The following is a 16,375-nucleotide window of genomic DNA, read 5'->3' on the forward strand; positions in this document are numbered from 1 at the left end:
GCAGGGCCTAATTAGGACAGCGATTCTTTGTGCATATGCACACGCCTGGGTCATCTGCGTACATTCAGAACAGAAGAGATACAGTAACTTAACATGCATTTTATGTTAACATTATTGGGATAATTCACCCGAAAATACAATTTCTGTAAAACACCTTTGATAAATGTCTTTGTTCTGATGAGAGAAAGATATTCGGAAGAATGCTTGTAACCAAACAGTTCTTGGCCACCATTGACTGCCATAGTAGGACAATTATGTTATACTTCTTTTTTGTTTGGTTGAGCATAAAATAAGATATTTTGAAGAATGTAGGACAGCAAACAGTTCTGGGGCACTATTGACTGGCATTGTAATTTGTAATAATATGGTAGTCAATGGGGTCCAAGAACTGTTTAGTTAAAAGCATTCATCCAAAGATTTGCAACAACTAGAGAGTGAGTAATTCATGACAAAATGTTCATTTTGGGGTGAACTATCCCTTTAATAGGTTTAGTTTTATGAACAAGATTTTACATTTTAAATATTTTATGTTATATGTTTTATATAAATGTTTATTATTATTTGTTAAAACAATAATATAAATGCTGCAAGAGTAATGTATTATATATACAGTAAGTATGCGTATCATAACCTTATTGTAAGGTTTCCATGTTTCTTTTTTGCAATCTGTGTCTGAGATGGCTGTCCAACTAAACGAATGATAAAAACGTTATTGAATTATTGATCGTGCTCTAATGTATGGTGTAGCAAATGATGTCCCATGTATTGATAACATCCTCTGATGCTCTTTTGTTCTTGTATATCTCATCCAAGATGTCTCTGTTATGGAGAGTATTGACAGAGTACGATAAAAATGCTTTACCTTTCTTGGTCTTGTTAGTTGCATTGTTTTTACAAATGCACAAACTCAAGCATACTTACAAAATACATTTTCTTGGCATCCGCAACATCAAACAGATACGTTATGCATACTGAGTGTCCAGAATGGGTTATATTCTTTCGAATCATCTCATTAAAACCAATATACACAAATGTGTGTGAGCGTTGCATACCACTTCAAGGGACTGAAATGCAAATGCACCAAAATGGTTTATTTAAACCTCAATAAAAGTAAACATGATACATATTAAAGCATGCAACGTTGCCAATGGTTAACTACTTTGTTAGGTTAATAAATAGACAATTTATATTCTGTTACACGCTACATCAAATATTACTGTTAAAAATAGAGTAAACTGGAGAACTGCAGTATACAAATACATATAAAATACAAACATTACTATTTTAATAAACATTACTAAATGCTCATTTAAGAAATATGTAATGTAATAATGAATGATTGAAATTTAGATATCTATACTGGGATTTAAATTGTTGTTTGGTTGGGATCTGGGTATAAAGATATGAATTTATATTTGGTTGGGACCCCCACAATGAGTCAAATTTAGGCCCTTTAGAATTTCACAGCATCCTATACTGACAGATGGCAACATCTATCCTGTTGTTTCTTATCTACCTCCTTCTTGACTTTATTAATAACCTGCAAGCTAAATGTTATTTTAGGCTAAAGATGTTTTTATTTCCTCAAACGCATGGCTGATGGGATATTTAATGTTTTTCTTGTTTGTGTTTCTTGTTTGACTGGAAAACACATTGGTCAAACTGAAATAAATTGTGCTATACAAATAAATTGTCATTGTCATAGGCTGAGATTCTTACACAACATCCTGCATGATACGTTCATCTTGATCTCCCAGTGTATAGTCCATAAGCGCTATAGAAATCTATAAGGATCTTTTTTTATGCTGTGAAAGCTTAATAAGAGAAGATACACCACTTATTCATCACTTATCCATGTGTAACTCGAGGGTTGTAACAGCATGCAGTCTAGGAATTTGCAGTACTTTCATCTAGGCAGCCAGTTTTATCCAGTTCATACTCATCTTTTAAATTGCGGTGAATATTTTAGGGTTAAGACTGGTTAATAAAAATAACTTTTAATTCATTTGAATTCAGGCAAGTAAGATCTGATAGACCTTTTTTGTAAGATTTAGACATAAAATCTGATTTGAAATTGAGAGCTGTCATGATTCTGCCTCAGCATTTCAGGTCATGACAGAGCCACATGTTTTGTGTGGAGAGAGACATATTATTGTGTGTCATGACACAATATGCGCTCTCCAGTCCAGTCCAGTCCAGTCCAGTCCAGTCTAGTCAAGGTCAAGGTCAATGTCAATGTCAAGTGTCGTCTTTTTAATAAGTCAGTCTGTTCCATGTTGACCTGTCGTGTCTCATTCCCTTGTTCTGTTGTTAACCCCGCGTGCTTTGTTAAATAACTCTGTTTCTTGTACAACTGCTGCCTGCATGTGGGTTCTTCCTCCCTGTCTCTCCCGGGTCCTGACAGAGGTCTGTGAAACTTACCTTGATTCAACCAATCACAATAAATATGAACTGAATGCTGCCTTTCTCAAGCCCTTAACAATATGCAAAGAAACATTTGAGATGGAATGAGATGTGCAAATTCATAATTACACATGAAGAGATGTTAAGTCACTGTGGATAAAGGTTTGACCTTATGGAATAAGGTACAAGAGACATTGTATTTTCAGATTTTACAGTCAGCCCTGATTAAGAATTCTTGTAATTGTTTTGAAATGAGAAAGTGAGCTTTATCTTTCTGGTAACAAATACAGGTTCACTACACTAGCTCCTTACTACTACAGTAATATAGCTAATTCTTTGATGCTCGTTCAACATTTTTCTTCTGATTTTGGACATATTTCTCATGCTCATACAGCGTTTTTGTCTCTAACAAGATACTTTAATGCCAACTGGTTCAGCAGTTTTAAGACGTTTGATCAAAATGGAGATTTTTCAGTTAACAAGTGCATATTCATCACATCTGAATAGATGTTAATCCACTTTTCATGAAGTTTTTGTCATTATAAATCAAGATACTACTGTATCCAGATCATGCGATTGATTCTGCTTCAAAATTCTTGGAAATATGTGATTTGAGAAAGTAAGCTCCATCTTTCTTGTGTCACGTACAGGTAGACTGAATGTGGAACGCGCCCCACTCATCCATAATAATTAGGCCTGCTCTTAAAAGAGGACACCAGTTTATTTTGGACCTGGACAGGAGATCCATTATTCTCTTGGAAATAGTTGCTATAGTTAATTGGACACGTACAGCAGTCACTCTCTCTAGAAGTTTTTTTTTATGTCAGTCTGGTTCGGTCTTAGATGTTCATAGTGGTTGAATTCCAGAAAATTAGAGCATTTACATATTTGTGAATTTAATCAAACAAATCATAGATTTAGCATTTTGGTGGACCCATAGCTGTGTCAATGTGTAAACAAAGCTGTTTTATAGTTATATCACAAATAAACACATCACTTGCACACTTCAATACATGGTCCCTGCTGTGAAAGCATGCTGATATGACGCATTTATCCTTAAACATAAGATTTGAGGTCAAAGGTGTGGAATGTAAAGCTGTAGAATGTAAACGTTCAGATTTAAATGCTTTTGCAACTTGCAGTGGATTGGTTTAAGAACCAAGGCATGGGACTATTTATGATCCATGTCAAATAAAAGGCAAAAAATGTTCTTGCTTTTCAGGTGTTTATTGTTTTTTGTATTATTCATACATAAAATGGGTTCATACAGTATGCGCATTTTAGAACTTCTGAACTCGTTCAGCATGTTCACAAGGTCTACAGTAAACAGTCAACACACCAGTAAGTCAATTCTTGTGTGCTTCCAAAACAGGTTAAAGAAATTGTTAAAACACTTCTATAAAATCAAATAAAATGAAATGTTATATCAAAATGTTAATGCGCAGTCTTGAAATGCACATTTTATGTGGCATGCCAAATATGGGTTAAAAATTTCCCATGCCATCTCTTGTTTTGATTTTCTGGTCTGGGGCAGAATCGTGACAGACCCACGTGTTTTATATGGAGAGACATTTTATTGTCAATCAGGACTTAATATGCGTCCTCTCCGGTTTCGTCATTGGCCCCGCCCCTCTCGTTTCTAGTATTGGTTTCCACCTGTGTCTCATTCCCCACACCTGCCCATTGTTATCTCCTCCGTTAGTCCCCCTATTTAATGCCCTCATGTCTATTGGCTTGTATTTGTTCGTTTTGGTTGAATGCTGTGTTCCATGCCTTGTACAGAGTTCCCTTGTTCATGTTCTGGACATTTTGTATGTATTGGTAAGTTCTTTGTTTATTATTCCTACTTGGTTGTTTTTGCCCCTCTTGTGGGAAGTATTTGTTTTAAGTTTTTGTATTTAGTTGGTTAGTGTTTTACCCCTATCGTGGGTGTTTGTGTTATCCTGGTTGTATATATAAGTTATTGTTTAACCCCTTCATCCTCGCTGCCTGCACTTGGGTTCTTCACCACGTTCACGACAAAAAGTAAATGAACTAGGTTAAGATTTTGGGTTAACGCTTACCTTTACACCTATCAATCTGATATTTCAGGACTCACGACACTTTTTGTTTAAGTTAAGCTATTTCTGTGTGGCTTGGCCTTTTCCACCACCTAAGCATCATTTATCTTCTGTGTAATTCAGTGTGGCTGAATCAAATTCACTCATATTAACATTTGTATTCAGTATGTGTTGTATATACATCTGAATTATTGCCTGTTACAATTACAGTAATACAATATATCAATAGTCACATTTTCATCAACTTTTTTTTGAACAAAAGACTTATTCCACCACCTAAGCATCATTTATCTTCTGTGTAATTCAGTGTGGCTGAATCAAATTCACTCATATTAACATTTGTATTCAGTATGTGTTGTATATACATCTGAATTATTGCCCGTTACAATTACAGTAATACAATATATCAATAGCCACATTTTCATCAACTTTTTTTGAACAAGACTTATTTTTGTGCTATAGTGTGATTGTTTTTGTGCTCCGAAGACATTGTTATGCTCGATAATCTTTCTTCTGCTCATGGACATCTTCCTCATGTGGACCTTTTTCTCAGGGACGTTTTTCTTGTTCTCAGAGGTGTGATGTGCTGGTGTAAATTGGTTCAAAACACCAATTTGTGTTGCTTTGATGTTGGCCGGATCGCAGTGCTTGGTGTAGGACTCCATTCCATAGGCACTTCAAAGACAATTGGTTGGATGATGTTATTGTAGGAATCCATTCCATAAAATCGTCCTCCACCTTAAGTTAAATGATTCTACAGCCCTTTAACAGAGCCAGCATTTTGATGTGTTTCAGTATTCTTGCGCTTTATTTTCCTGCTACTAAGTACTATAAAATGTAATTGTATATTACAAGAGAATGTGAAATAACATCATTTGTTATTTATCTTAAAGTGATAGTTCACCTTTATGCCTTTCTTTGATATTAATTTAAAGAATGTTGTTAACCGGACCAGATTCAATTGCATTGGGTTTGTGTCCGTACATTCTTCAAAATATCATCTTTTGTGTTCTGCGGAAGAAAGTCATATAGGTTTGAAATGACAAGAGGGTGGACCAAATGGTGACAGACATTTTTTCATTTTTTGGTGAACGATCACTTTAATCATAGGCTACCATATTGTTATTACCATATTAACAATTGTCATACATCATATGAAATTATAATTCAAATTAGGTTCAAGTTATTGCTGCCAAGCAAATACTCGAGCATGTTTCTGTGGTCCTGAAACTGATTATTTAAAAGACTCGACAAAAATAAACGAATAAACGTAAATGTATTTTGAAATAAAAATATTGTGATGTTCTGTACCAACGAACAATACATTTTATTTAATATCTTCCACGTAAATATATTGTACTGTTTTTTTACCCTTGTGCTTTGCAAACTGATTTGACAGCGAATCATGGCTTTCCTTTCAGGCCAGGGCCTCACTTCAATGGCAGGTGCTAATTGGATGGCATGTCTCGCGTAATAGCTCTGGGTAACCGGGGCCCTTCGCTCGCCATTACGGCTCAAGTGTCCCATTGACACCCACAGGCTTTTACAGTATCTCATAGCCATAATGGCGCTTCGTTACACATGCAACACGGGCCTGTTTATTATGGTTGGACGTCAAGTGTCTTCCTCTCCTCTTCTCATTGGCTACGCTACTTCAGCCTCAGAAAATGATAGGTCCAAACGCCCTTCAGTCACACGAGGAACAGACGGGTACCCAAGACGGCAGAGTTGCGCGTGTGCCTTCCCAGGTCCTGGCAGCACCATCCGGCTGGGGGTGAGGACACTGGCTGCCTGTTTCGCGAAAGCTGGATGTTTTTATTTTGATTTCTTCCTCATTTTCTTGGCAGGATATACACGTCCACGCTATTCAACGCGAGACGACAGCAAGCCGGCGAACGAGCACAGCATCGATGGGGAAAATAAGTTGATCGGCTTCGGAAGAATGTTTTCCTCGTTCCAGGAAAAGGGATTGCTCAGATCAGCGTGATGGGTGTATCGCGAACACCGGAGCTTCGGGGATTTTGACTTTTGGAGAGGATCTGGAGATACACATCTACGGGGTTTTCGAGTGCAACAAAAAGCGACAACACTTGCACGGAGCGCCATACTGCAAAGAAAGAAGCTTCCCGGATCGATACAGTGTAGCAATCGCGCTCCGCAACGTCGAGTTGCCCAAACGGGAGATTGTTTTTGGATCCGATATTTAAATCGGCTACATGTTAAGCAAGTGAGCTGGCGAGCGAGTGTCAAGTCGGCAACATTGGCCTGATTGATATCCGCGTAACTTCTGCAAACTGCATGCAGCCCTGGCGGTGGAAATGGGGCTGGATCAACCCAAAATGGCAAATATGAAGAAATGTAAAAGATGAATGTTGCATCTCCAACGTAACCTGCACCATTCACAAATCTCCCTTTCCGCGCAAAAGAGGGGGAAATAAGCCCGAGTTTCGAGCGAAGCAAGGTGCTCCCTTATATCTCCAACATGAGGGAGATTTAAGGCCGTGTAGAAATTATTTATTATGGGGGAGCGGGTTTTTATTTCGGTCGCGTCAACATTTTGATTTAATCTCACTGTTCTTTTTTACTTTCTTTTGTTTTCTCTCAGCGATAGCTTTTATTGGCTGTGCGGTTTTGTTTTATTTGTTGGTGGTTTAAACGTTTTCAGAGGAGAAAGATCTTCTGAAGTAGGTCAGATCAAAGAAAAGATAAGGCTGGAGAGTTGGCTGAATGATCTTTTGTCATGCTAGCATGACACCTTTCCATACTTATCCTATCATACGTCGGACATCTTTGCTTTGATTTGACTAATTGTTTGGCTAAATGAGAGTTTGATCACCGCCGCTTATCTTGACAGCCTCTCCATCTCTCCGCCGTCTGATCTTATTTGGAGTCCCGTTTCTTTGCTTCTCCTCGGTCATTGCTTTTTTTTGTTGTTTTTGACACCTCTCGTTTTCGGGCTGTTGAGTGAGTGAATGTCTCTGTGCGGAACGACGGCTTCCAATGCCGCGAAAATGATGGCTGCATACAACGGCGGCACCTCGGCGGTGGCAGCGCATCACCCGCACCATCACCACCAGCTACCCCATCTCCCGCCACCCGCCCACCTCCACCATCATCATCACCCGGGTCAGCATCTCCTCCAGCACCCCGGTTCGGCCGCCGCCGTGCACCCCGTACAGCAGCACGCTTCCACGGCCGCAGCCGCCGCTGCCGCCGCCGCTGCGGCGGTGATGCTGAACCCGAGCCAGCAGCAGCCGTACTTCCCCTCGCCCGCTCCCGGTCAAGCTCCGGGGCCGGCGGCCGCTGCAGCTCCAGCGCAAGTTCAAGCCGCGGCCGCTGTGAAGGCGCACCACCACCACCATCATCAGCACTCGCATCACTTACAACAGCATCTGGATATTGAACCGGACAGACCTATCGGATACGGAGCTTTCGGCGTTGTTTGGTGAGTAAAACATTTTCAACAAACCCGAAACATTGTTAGTGTCTTAATATGAAGCTTTTACGCTCATGACGTTTGCTGGTGACTTCTAGTTTGTTTCAAAAGCATGTCTTAGTAGAAGTCTTTCTCCTGTCGGATTAGGAAAAAGAGGCACTGTGTTTCAGATACCCGTGTGACAGTTCAAGGGGAACGAGGAACAGCTTTTGGCAAGGCATCTGAAATTTACACTAAGAGAACATCACTCTGCTTAAGGGATAAGTTGACTTAAATGCTCAAGATTGACTTCACGCTATAGCTTGAGTGTCTTGAGAATAGTGTGTTTACTTTGGTCCATGTTAAAACTCACAGACGTTGAACTACAAACGGTCAGTCAGATGGCTAGACTTCAGATGTTTGTGGTTGAATCGTTTCTGGGCATTTTTATGTCCTCTGTGATATACGCAAGAAAGGCAGTTAAAGGCCGTGCTTTGCTGTGGTCTACAGGCAAAAGCTAACAAGTTGAGTAATATGTGTAATACTACGGAAGGAGAGACTTAGTTCTCAGAAAGTTCCTTGCAACTTAGAGGAAATGCAATATGCTTTCAGCATCAGCACACACCCTTTCATGAAAGACCGGACCGGTCATGGCTTCTCTTTAGAGGTTAATTTGAGGTGGCGGGGGTTGAATGTAATTTTTGGAGACGGGCTAGATGGATTAGTAAAATTAATTTGATTCTGTAATAATCTAGGACAACCATTAAGTTAAGATTGCATGGTATCTGCGAACAGCTTGGCATGTTCTTGTAGAGCAGTTGGTAGGACATTGTGAAAGCAGCTCAAAGGTCATGAGTTGAATTTTAAGGGGACACAAATTCTGAAATACTATATTGTTTTCCTTGAACACCCACTAAGTGGCTTTGGATAAAACCATCTGCCAAAGCATAAATGTTAATCTATAAATAAGTAAACCAGTAAGAGGAATTATACAGGTTTATGTTGTCAACTCGCTCTCATGTTACGGTTTTATGTACTATAGCATACGACCTGGAGCTTATTTCATGCACACCAAGGTCTTTCTCTTGTGACATAAAGCAAGCCACTTGTGTATTTATCCACAGTAGACTCACCTGTATCGGGGGCCTGAACAGGGGCAACAAAACGAGGGGCGCTTTGGCCACCCAGCCTACCTCTGCCCATGTAATCTTAGCCTGACCTTTCCTCAAAACCGCTTCCTGTTGCTCATTGTCTGCTTTTAATCTGCTCTCTGGCCCGCTGATATATTTATAGCTGTCCTCCAGAGGCCCAGCCATAGAGGAATACTCTTCCAGGTTTCCCCCCCTCCGAGAGAAGGGCAAAGGGTGGGCGGGTGATACAAGGAACGCACCACTAACTCACTAACTAGCCATAGTTAAATATTGTTTATGTGCTGTGTTATACCCTATTCGTATATCTAAACAGACACTCAGCTGGGAGTCTGTGGCCAAAGAGGAAAAGACATAAGGAGAACGATTTGAAAGAGGAGTAGAGTTAGATTAGTCTGTTATCTATTGAGTGTCACTTTTGGATGGTGTTCTGTAGTGTAGTTGGTGCCCTTTCAAGCATGCAGCTGCAAAGGTTTAGACATATTTCCTTTGGCCCCGTAGCAAAGAGCGTGCAGGTTCTGGGTCGGTTTCATGAAGGTTGTTTTAAACTACATAGAATTAAGAGCACGTTGAAATGATCTGCCAATTTAAAAAAGTGTTTATGAAGTCCTTTAAAGATCGTATCGATAGAAAATGAAAGCGAAATTAAACTGAGTATAATTAGTGGTTTAAGCAACATAGACGCTGTGTGTAATGAACTTATTCTAGTAAACGGGCAAACCTCTCAGTCTTGTGCTTTCTGGTAAACGTTCTTGTTTGTCTCTAGTACCGGGTCTTGTATTGGATTTTTTTATTACAAGAAATTCTTGATTGCTTAAAGATGCAGTTTGTAACTTCTTTGAATAAAAATATTCAAAAACCACTAGGCTAGTGTTGTATATTTTGTTCATTTGAGTACTTTACAATATCTCAAATGTTTCCACCTATTTGTAAATCGTGAGCATTGTAATTTTAACCAGTGACATGGGGCCGTGTCTGGCAGTTGCCTGTCAATGGCGTCATATCCACATTACCAAAAAATCGCGGAAAGCAGACTAGAGGCTGTTATATGATGCATCACATGAATCATGTGCATCTCCCTAATAAGGCGTTATCTTAAATTACAGCTTTTACTGCCGTAGAAACCATGACAACTCTCTTTTGGACAATGTTTGTAGCATTTATCAAGCAACTATTTTGCACAGTCCATATGGAGCACAATTGTTTACTAGACAGATGCTGATCTTGCATTGGTTTTACTAGACAGCTGAGCAACTTAATTTAGCACGAGTGACATGTACTGTATATATTTTAGAAGTAGTTTAATCGTTTTTAGATCATCTGACTAAATAGTAGGGATGGGTATCGTTAAGATTTTAACTGTATTACTACTCTTATCGATGCTGTTTTGCGGGCCGGTACTTTAACAGTATTTTCCACTTGTGGCACTGTCAGCATCAACTTTGAAGTGTAACCACACTTTTGAACGTTTAGTTCTCTCTGCCATCGTTGCGAATTAAGAGCATCTCTTCTGTGCAGCTGTTTGTGTGTGCACGCTGTGAAGACACAAACTGCGCAAGAGACACGTGACCTCGCGCGACCTGCTGGGATTGTGCATGCGCCAAAGACTAAATTCTTGGTGTTATTGAAAGTTAGAAACTATTGAGAAAATGTGCAAGATAATGTTAATTTAGCAATAACATATACGATTTTTTCCTGAGGACCAAAAGCAGAAACCGATACGGCTGGAGTTTATCGATGCTCCTGACTTTCTTCATTTTGCCCCGGGTTTTGTTACCCATCCCTACCAAATAGTAATAAATAAATTTCATGAATTACATCTTATTCATTATAATGAAATAAAAACACGTCATCAAACGCAACATTTATTAAACTTTATTACTTTACATCATCCATAAACGTGAATTCTAATTCATGCCTGATTGAATTTTATCGGTGGAGTCGAAGAAAACCGTTCCCATCATTCCATGCTACTGCAGTGTCTTCAAGCTACGCCGTTGTTGTTGTTTTGAACTTAAATGTTTTGAATGTTATAAACTGCACCTTTTAAGTAAATACGCTTTTTACTTCTATAGTCATTCAGCTTCCATGAGCATCACACTAGCATTGCCAAGGTCATGGGTTCGAGCCCAGGGGATTGCATATAGTTATAAAGCAATGAAGTTTAAAATGAAAACCTTTTAGGCCATTTCAGAGCATATGTGTTCACTTTATTTTTTGATTCTACTTTCCATTATATTAATCAATATAAATATCACCCAAAAGCTGAAAAGTTGCATTCATGTAACATTTATAATCTTCACTCATTATCATAAATGTAGATTGATTGTCTTTATACAGTATGTCTGCGTAATATTTATATAAAGGTCATAATGGCATCACTGTTTTTGCCTTGATACTGAGCCAAAAAGTTTATTTTGAAACCCATTGGACGGGATTTACTGTTTGTAGCTTGTAGTTTGAGATTGACTCATGGTGCATGCAAAGAGTTACGGGAAACAGAAGCGTTAAATGCTAAACCGCAGTAATTTTAGAAGGCTTCAGTTGACTGTGATGCCTCATTTGCGGGTTCTGGGAATTCTGTGTGTATTATGTTTAGCGTGCCTTATTAATGTGAAATGTTGTGAACGTTTGGGAGAATCAAAAGAAGGACAAGTTAAGGATATTTTTGCCATTTCTAGGTTGTGTTCTGGCTTCATTACTTTGACTGAATTTATGTTGTCTTGTCCCCACTTGCATATCATTTGTTCATGAAATCATTTGCATGCTATTGCCCTCTCTGTTGCCAACAAACATAACAACAATACAAATCGCGAAATCTGATTTGGCCTGTTCAACCAGGCCTCCTGCTTCTCAAACCTGTTCCAAAAACAGAGACTTACTAGATAACATTATCCCTATCTTAATCACAAGCCTCAGTCGTGAGCCATAAGGGGTCAGGTCGGATGAAGATGACATTTTAGATGCATGTGTTCCTATGTCATGTGTCCAGTATAATGATTGTTTACCATTGGGGTAAGATCAGTATAGCCAGCTAAAGTAGAAAAGGGTTGAACTATGTCTGCCAAGTGCCCCCATTGGCCCCCTGTCTCTCAGTAGATGCATGGCTTTGCACCGGAATGTAGCCTGGGCTTTACTGCCCATTAAATCGTCAGTCTGCCTCTGTTGTATTGGCGGTTTGATCTGTGCAGGGAATGTTAGTGTGGTCACGGACAGCTTGACTTTAATGTGATGTTCTTAAGATCTTGCCTGGCAGATTGGTGCTTGGTTTTGCGTGCACCATGAAGAAATACCGTCTCTCTTTGTCGCAGCATGGTGTCATTGAACATCTAAATTTTGAGTTTTCCGTGTTCTGATTTGTTGTTTAACATCATTATTTTGTATAATGCTGGATGATTATCTATTGGATACAGATTTCAACCTGGTAATAAACAATAAGGTTTAACACTTATATTTCATATTCAATATTTCAAGCTTCAGTGAATATTGTCATTGAAGCAAAAGATCAAATTCTGAAGTTCATTCATCCTTCACAATTTGTAACGTTGATAATGTGCAGAACTAACGTATGATTAAAAACAGACATTAGTCAACGTTGATTAAATCCTGTCAATCAAAGTGAAGATACAAGTTGTTCCAAACGGAATACACTATTTTTATTCAAATGAAGCACTTATGTTATATTGTTTTGTGCTTTTCTCATGGAACTGCTTTTAGATTCGTGCATAAAGGTATTGATGAATACAATTGTTTATTGGTAGGATGCATTCTCATTGATTGGAAGGACATCGTATTGGCACTTTTCAGATAAACAACATCCAGATATATAAGGGTTAACTTGAAATTCAAGCCTTAATATTATTTTATTATTTTTCAAAGTCTGCAGACATCCACATCTGAAAATTACACAATTTTGAAGCTACAGGAAAGTGTGAGGTAGCAGCAGGTGCTGTTGATAGAATAAGTTATTTATCTCTATTGTAACTGTGAATTATTGAAGTTTGATCTATTTCTTTTTAGAGAGAGGAACCCCATTCTTTTCTATTGTCTACTAAAAATGGATCAATTAGTTTGCTGTTAAGTTAAATTTATCATTAGAGTATGTTTGACCTAGTGTGATCAAAAGCAGAATTAACCCAAACCTTCCTTTGATTTTTCCTTTTATCAGAGTCCCTTTACATGTTGTCTCGAACTGAATAGTACAGTTATTTATATACCTGTATCTGAATCATTATGTGTTTGTAGAATAGTTTTCAGCCTCCGCTTTTTGAACTACCACCCAGTGGGTTTGCTGTTGTTTATTTATTTATTTTTAAAGGAGCGTTATAATGGCAGGCAGCCTGGTGCTTTTATGCCCTGAACTTGAAAGGGCTCATGGACGGGACAGTTTTTTTACAACCACAACAGTCGAAAGCAGCTCTTAAGAGGCTCTGGGTTTGGCAGATGCACAGGCCAAGCAGAGAAATGGCTTACCTTTGAAGTGTGGGGGGGGGGGGTGAAAGCATTTAGGAGTGGGTCGGTTAACCCTTTATTTACCTACATTCTGCTAAGAATCATCAGACATCTCTTATCTTTTCATTCATCAAATAAAAAAGAAAATAATTGCTTAGTGGTTCTAAAAATAGTATACCTTATTTTTGCTTTTGTGACATTTTCATGAGAAGTGGGATTGCTCCTGAATTCTGTTTGCTGCAATTAAAAATCACATTTTACGGACACTTTTATTAAAGAGTATTATTCGAAAAGAGTATGTGCTGTTAATGCCTCTAAAAACACCAGCGTTTTGAATCCCTTGCAGTTTGACAAAGGTATTTCTTTTGTGTTCATATTTTGTCACCTATAGTAATGAGAATGGGATTTTTATTGCATGGCAGTAGACTAGCGTAAAATGTGTTCTTTTGTCACATCACAAACGAGCTCTGTTTTCTGTTGCCAATGTAGGATGCATCATTTAATAAAACACGCTTCATTTTTGACCCACTTTATTTCAACTATATACATTTTTCTCGTTTGTATTTTCTTTGTTTCTGTATAGATTGACACGTCTTTTATTTTGTGCGACAATGCCAAGCTTATAAACCGACTCTATATGCTTACCCGGAACTTTGTTTTGATCCCGTTCCTGCGGTGGCGGCTCCTCCCAGTCCATGAGGGTGCGGAAATGTCGAACAAGGATGCCCATAAAGCGACGCACGCTCATCCTTTATTTTGTGCGACAATGCCAAGCTTATAAAACCGACTCTAGATTTTTACCCGGAACTTTGTTTTGATCCCGTTCCTGCGGTGGCGGCTCCTCCCAGTCCATGAGGGTGCGGAAATGTCGAACAAGGATGCCCATAAAGCGACGCACGCTCATCCTTTATTTTGTGCGACAATGCCAAGCTTATAAAACCGACTCTAGATTTTTACCCGGAACTTTGTTTTGATCCCGTTCCTGCGGTGGCGGCTCCTCCCAGTCCATGAGGGTGCGGAAATGTCGAACAAGGATGCCCATAAAGCGACGCACGCTCATCCTTTATTTTGTGCGACAATGCCAAGCTTATAAAACAGACTCTAGATTTTTACCCGGAACTTTGTTTTGATCCCGTTCCTGCGGTGGCGGCTCCTCCCAGTCCATGAGGGGGCGGAAATGTCGAACAAGGATGCCCATAAAGCGACACACGCTCATCCTTTATTTTGTGCGACAATGCCAAGCTTATAAAACCGACTCTAGATTTTTACCCGGAACTTTGCTTTGATACCGTTCCTGCGGTGGAGACACACAGAGTACTGCCCTAAAGTCCCAAATTCCGGGGGAAAGTTCCCGCGGTGGAAATGCCCCATTATTTGTATATTTTATTATGATTTGCTTTCAAACCAGTCATGTTAGGTTTAGGGGCGGTGTTAAAGGAGTGGCTTAAATTTCTTTTCTTTTTAATAATCTTATGTTTTTGTACTATTTACTACATATGAATTAAAGCAAAACTATAGAACTAAAGCAAAACTATAGAACTTTTGATCACGGTTCCCCCACTGTGAAGATTAAGACATTTCTTCATCTGATGGCAGAACTGTTCATTTAAAAGCCCTCTGCACAGACTGAACCATTCCATTTAGAGCGCTGAAACCCCTGAATTTTCTAGATAGGTGTCCTATTAGCTGCCCGCTCTAAAGAAATTCAGGTAGCTTCTATACAGAATTTAAAGTATGTGATACGGTTATATGCCATGGAGAGGATCTCCCTCGGTCAGAATCATAAGGCGGAGCTTGCAGATTTGAATATAGAAGCAATTTCCCCCAACAGGATACCTGCTACGGAATTTGACTATATCTTTGGCCGTCTGGTCTGGATTGTATGCCATCCATTCAAAATAGAGATGGGTGCAACACACTCTGAGCTTAACAAGCCTTGTTTTCATCCCCTCCGAAAATTCAGTTGTGGTGACTTCTTGCACAAGGACTTCAAATGGTCAGAGATCTTTGGGTCTGAAGGGAATGTTGAATTCCAGACGCCCTCATGGCATTTCAGGGTTCTTATGGTCATGTACATAACAGGGAATTGTGTTTTTCAGGCCTGGAAGTCATACAACAAAATGGTAACACTTTACATTAGGGTTCTATCTATTAATGTTAGCGAATGCATTCGAACATAAACTAACAATGAGCAATGTTTTAAATAATTATTAATAAATGAACGTTAACTAAGATTATTAAATGTTGCGTAAGTATGCAATCATTATTTGTATGTTGTTTACTATATTTGTATAGTCATTACGTTTACCAAATAGAACTTTATTGTAATGTGTTACAAAGAATATTGGAAATGTGGTTGAACATCGTGAACATACCTTTTTTCTAGTTAAGCTTTTTGTGATTACGATATTCATAACATTTTACCGTCAAAAGCCATTTCGCTGAACACTTATATGAAAAGTGATGTGTATTATGACTCGTATCTCATGGTATATATGGGGAAGACACATACTGATGTATACCTTGAATGAACTTCAAGTTGTTTTGGATAAAGCGTCTGCCAAATGCATAAATGTAAATCTCTACCAGTTGATACACTACCCTGGCAATGTTTTTACTGTCATACCACACAGCCCTAGCCATGATTAAGTGTCAGAGTCATTGAAAAGTCATTATTCATTGCTTAAATGTTGTGGGATCTCTTATTTTGTTGGCAGTTTGGAGTCTAAACCGAAAACATCTCATCATTGGTTGATATATAGGTGAGAAAGTTCGTATCACTGCGGTTTGTGATAAAGGAGGCTCTCGTCTGTTAACTAGCATTAGTAATACACACTGCTGTGAGGTTTCGGATGTTTAGCACAGGCAAACGATTGAGTCAGTCAGTTGGTATTTGC

At 38.9% G+C, this 16,375-nt stretch overlaps 1 protein-coding gene across 2 annotated transcripts in view; it reads left to right on the forward strand.

Moving 5' to 3' along the window:
• Positions 1-5,884: 5,884 nt before the first annotated feature.
• The window catches only part of nlk2 (nemo-like kinase, type 2), a 59,114-nt gene continuing 48,623 nt past the window's right edge, over positions 5,885-16,375 (forward strand). The window contains exons 1-2 of one of the 2 annotated variants that reach the window (XM_079481731.1): positions 5,885-6,237; positions 6,311-7,908. In XM_079481731.1, the coding sequence (XP_079337857.1) occupies positions 7,436-7,908 (473 nt within the window). In that variant the 5' untranslated portion in view covers positions 5,885-6,237; positions 6,311-7,435. Of the gene's footprint in view, positions 7,909-16,375 lie in introns of both variants that reach the window. The other variant, XM_079481730.1, reaches the window with a different exon arrangement.

This window comes from Barbatula barbatula (genome assembly GCF_947034865.1).
Source record: "Barbatula barbatula genome assembly, chromosome: 19".
NCBI classification, from domain to species: domain Eukaryota; kingdom Metazoa; phylum Chordata; class Actinopteri; order Cypriniformes; family Nemacheilidae; genus Barbatula; species Barbatula barbatula.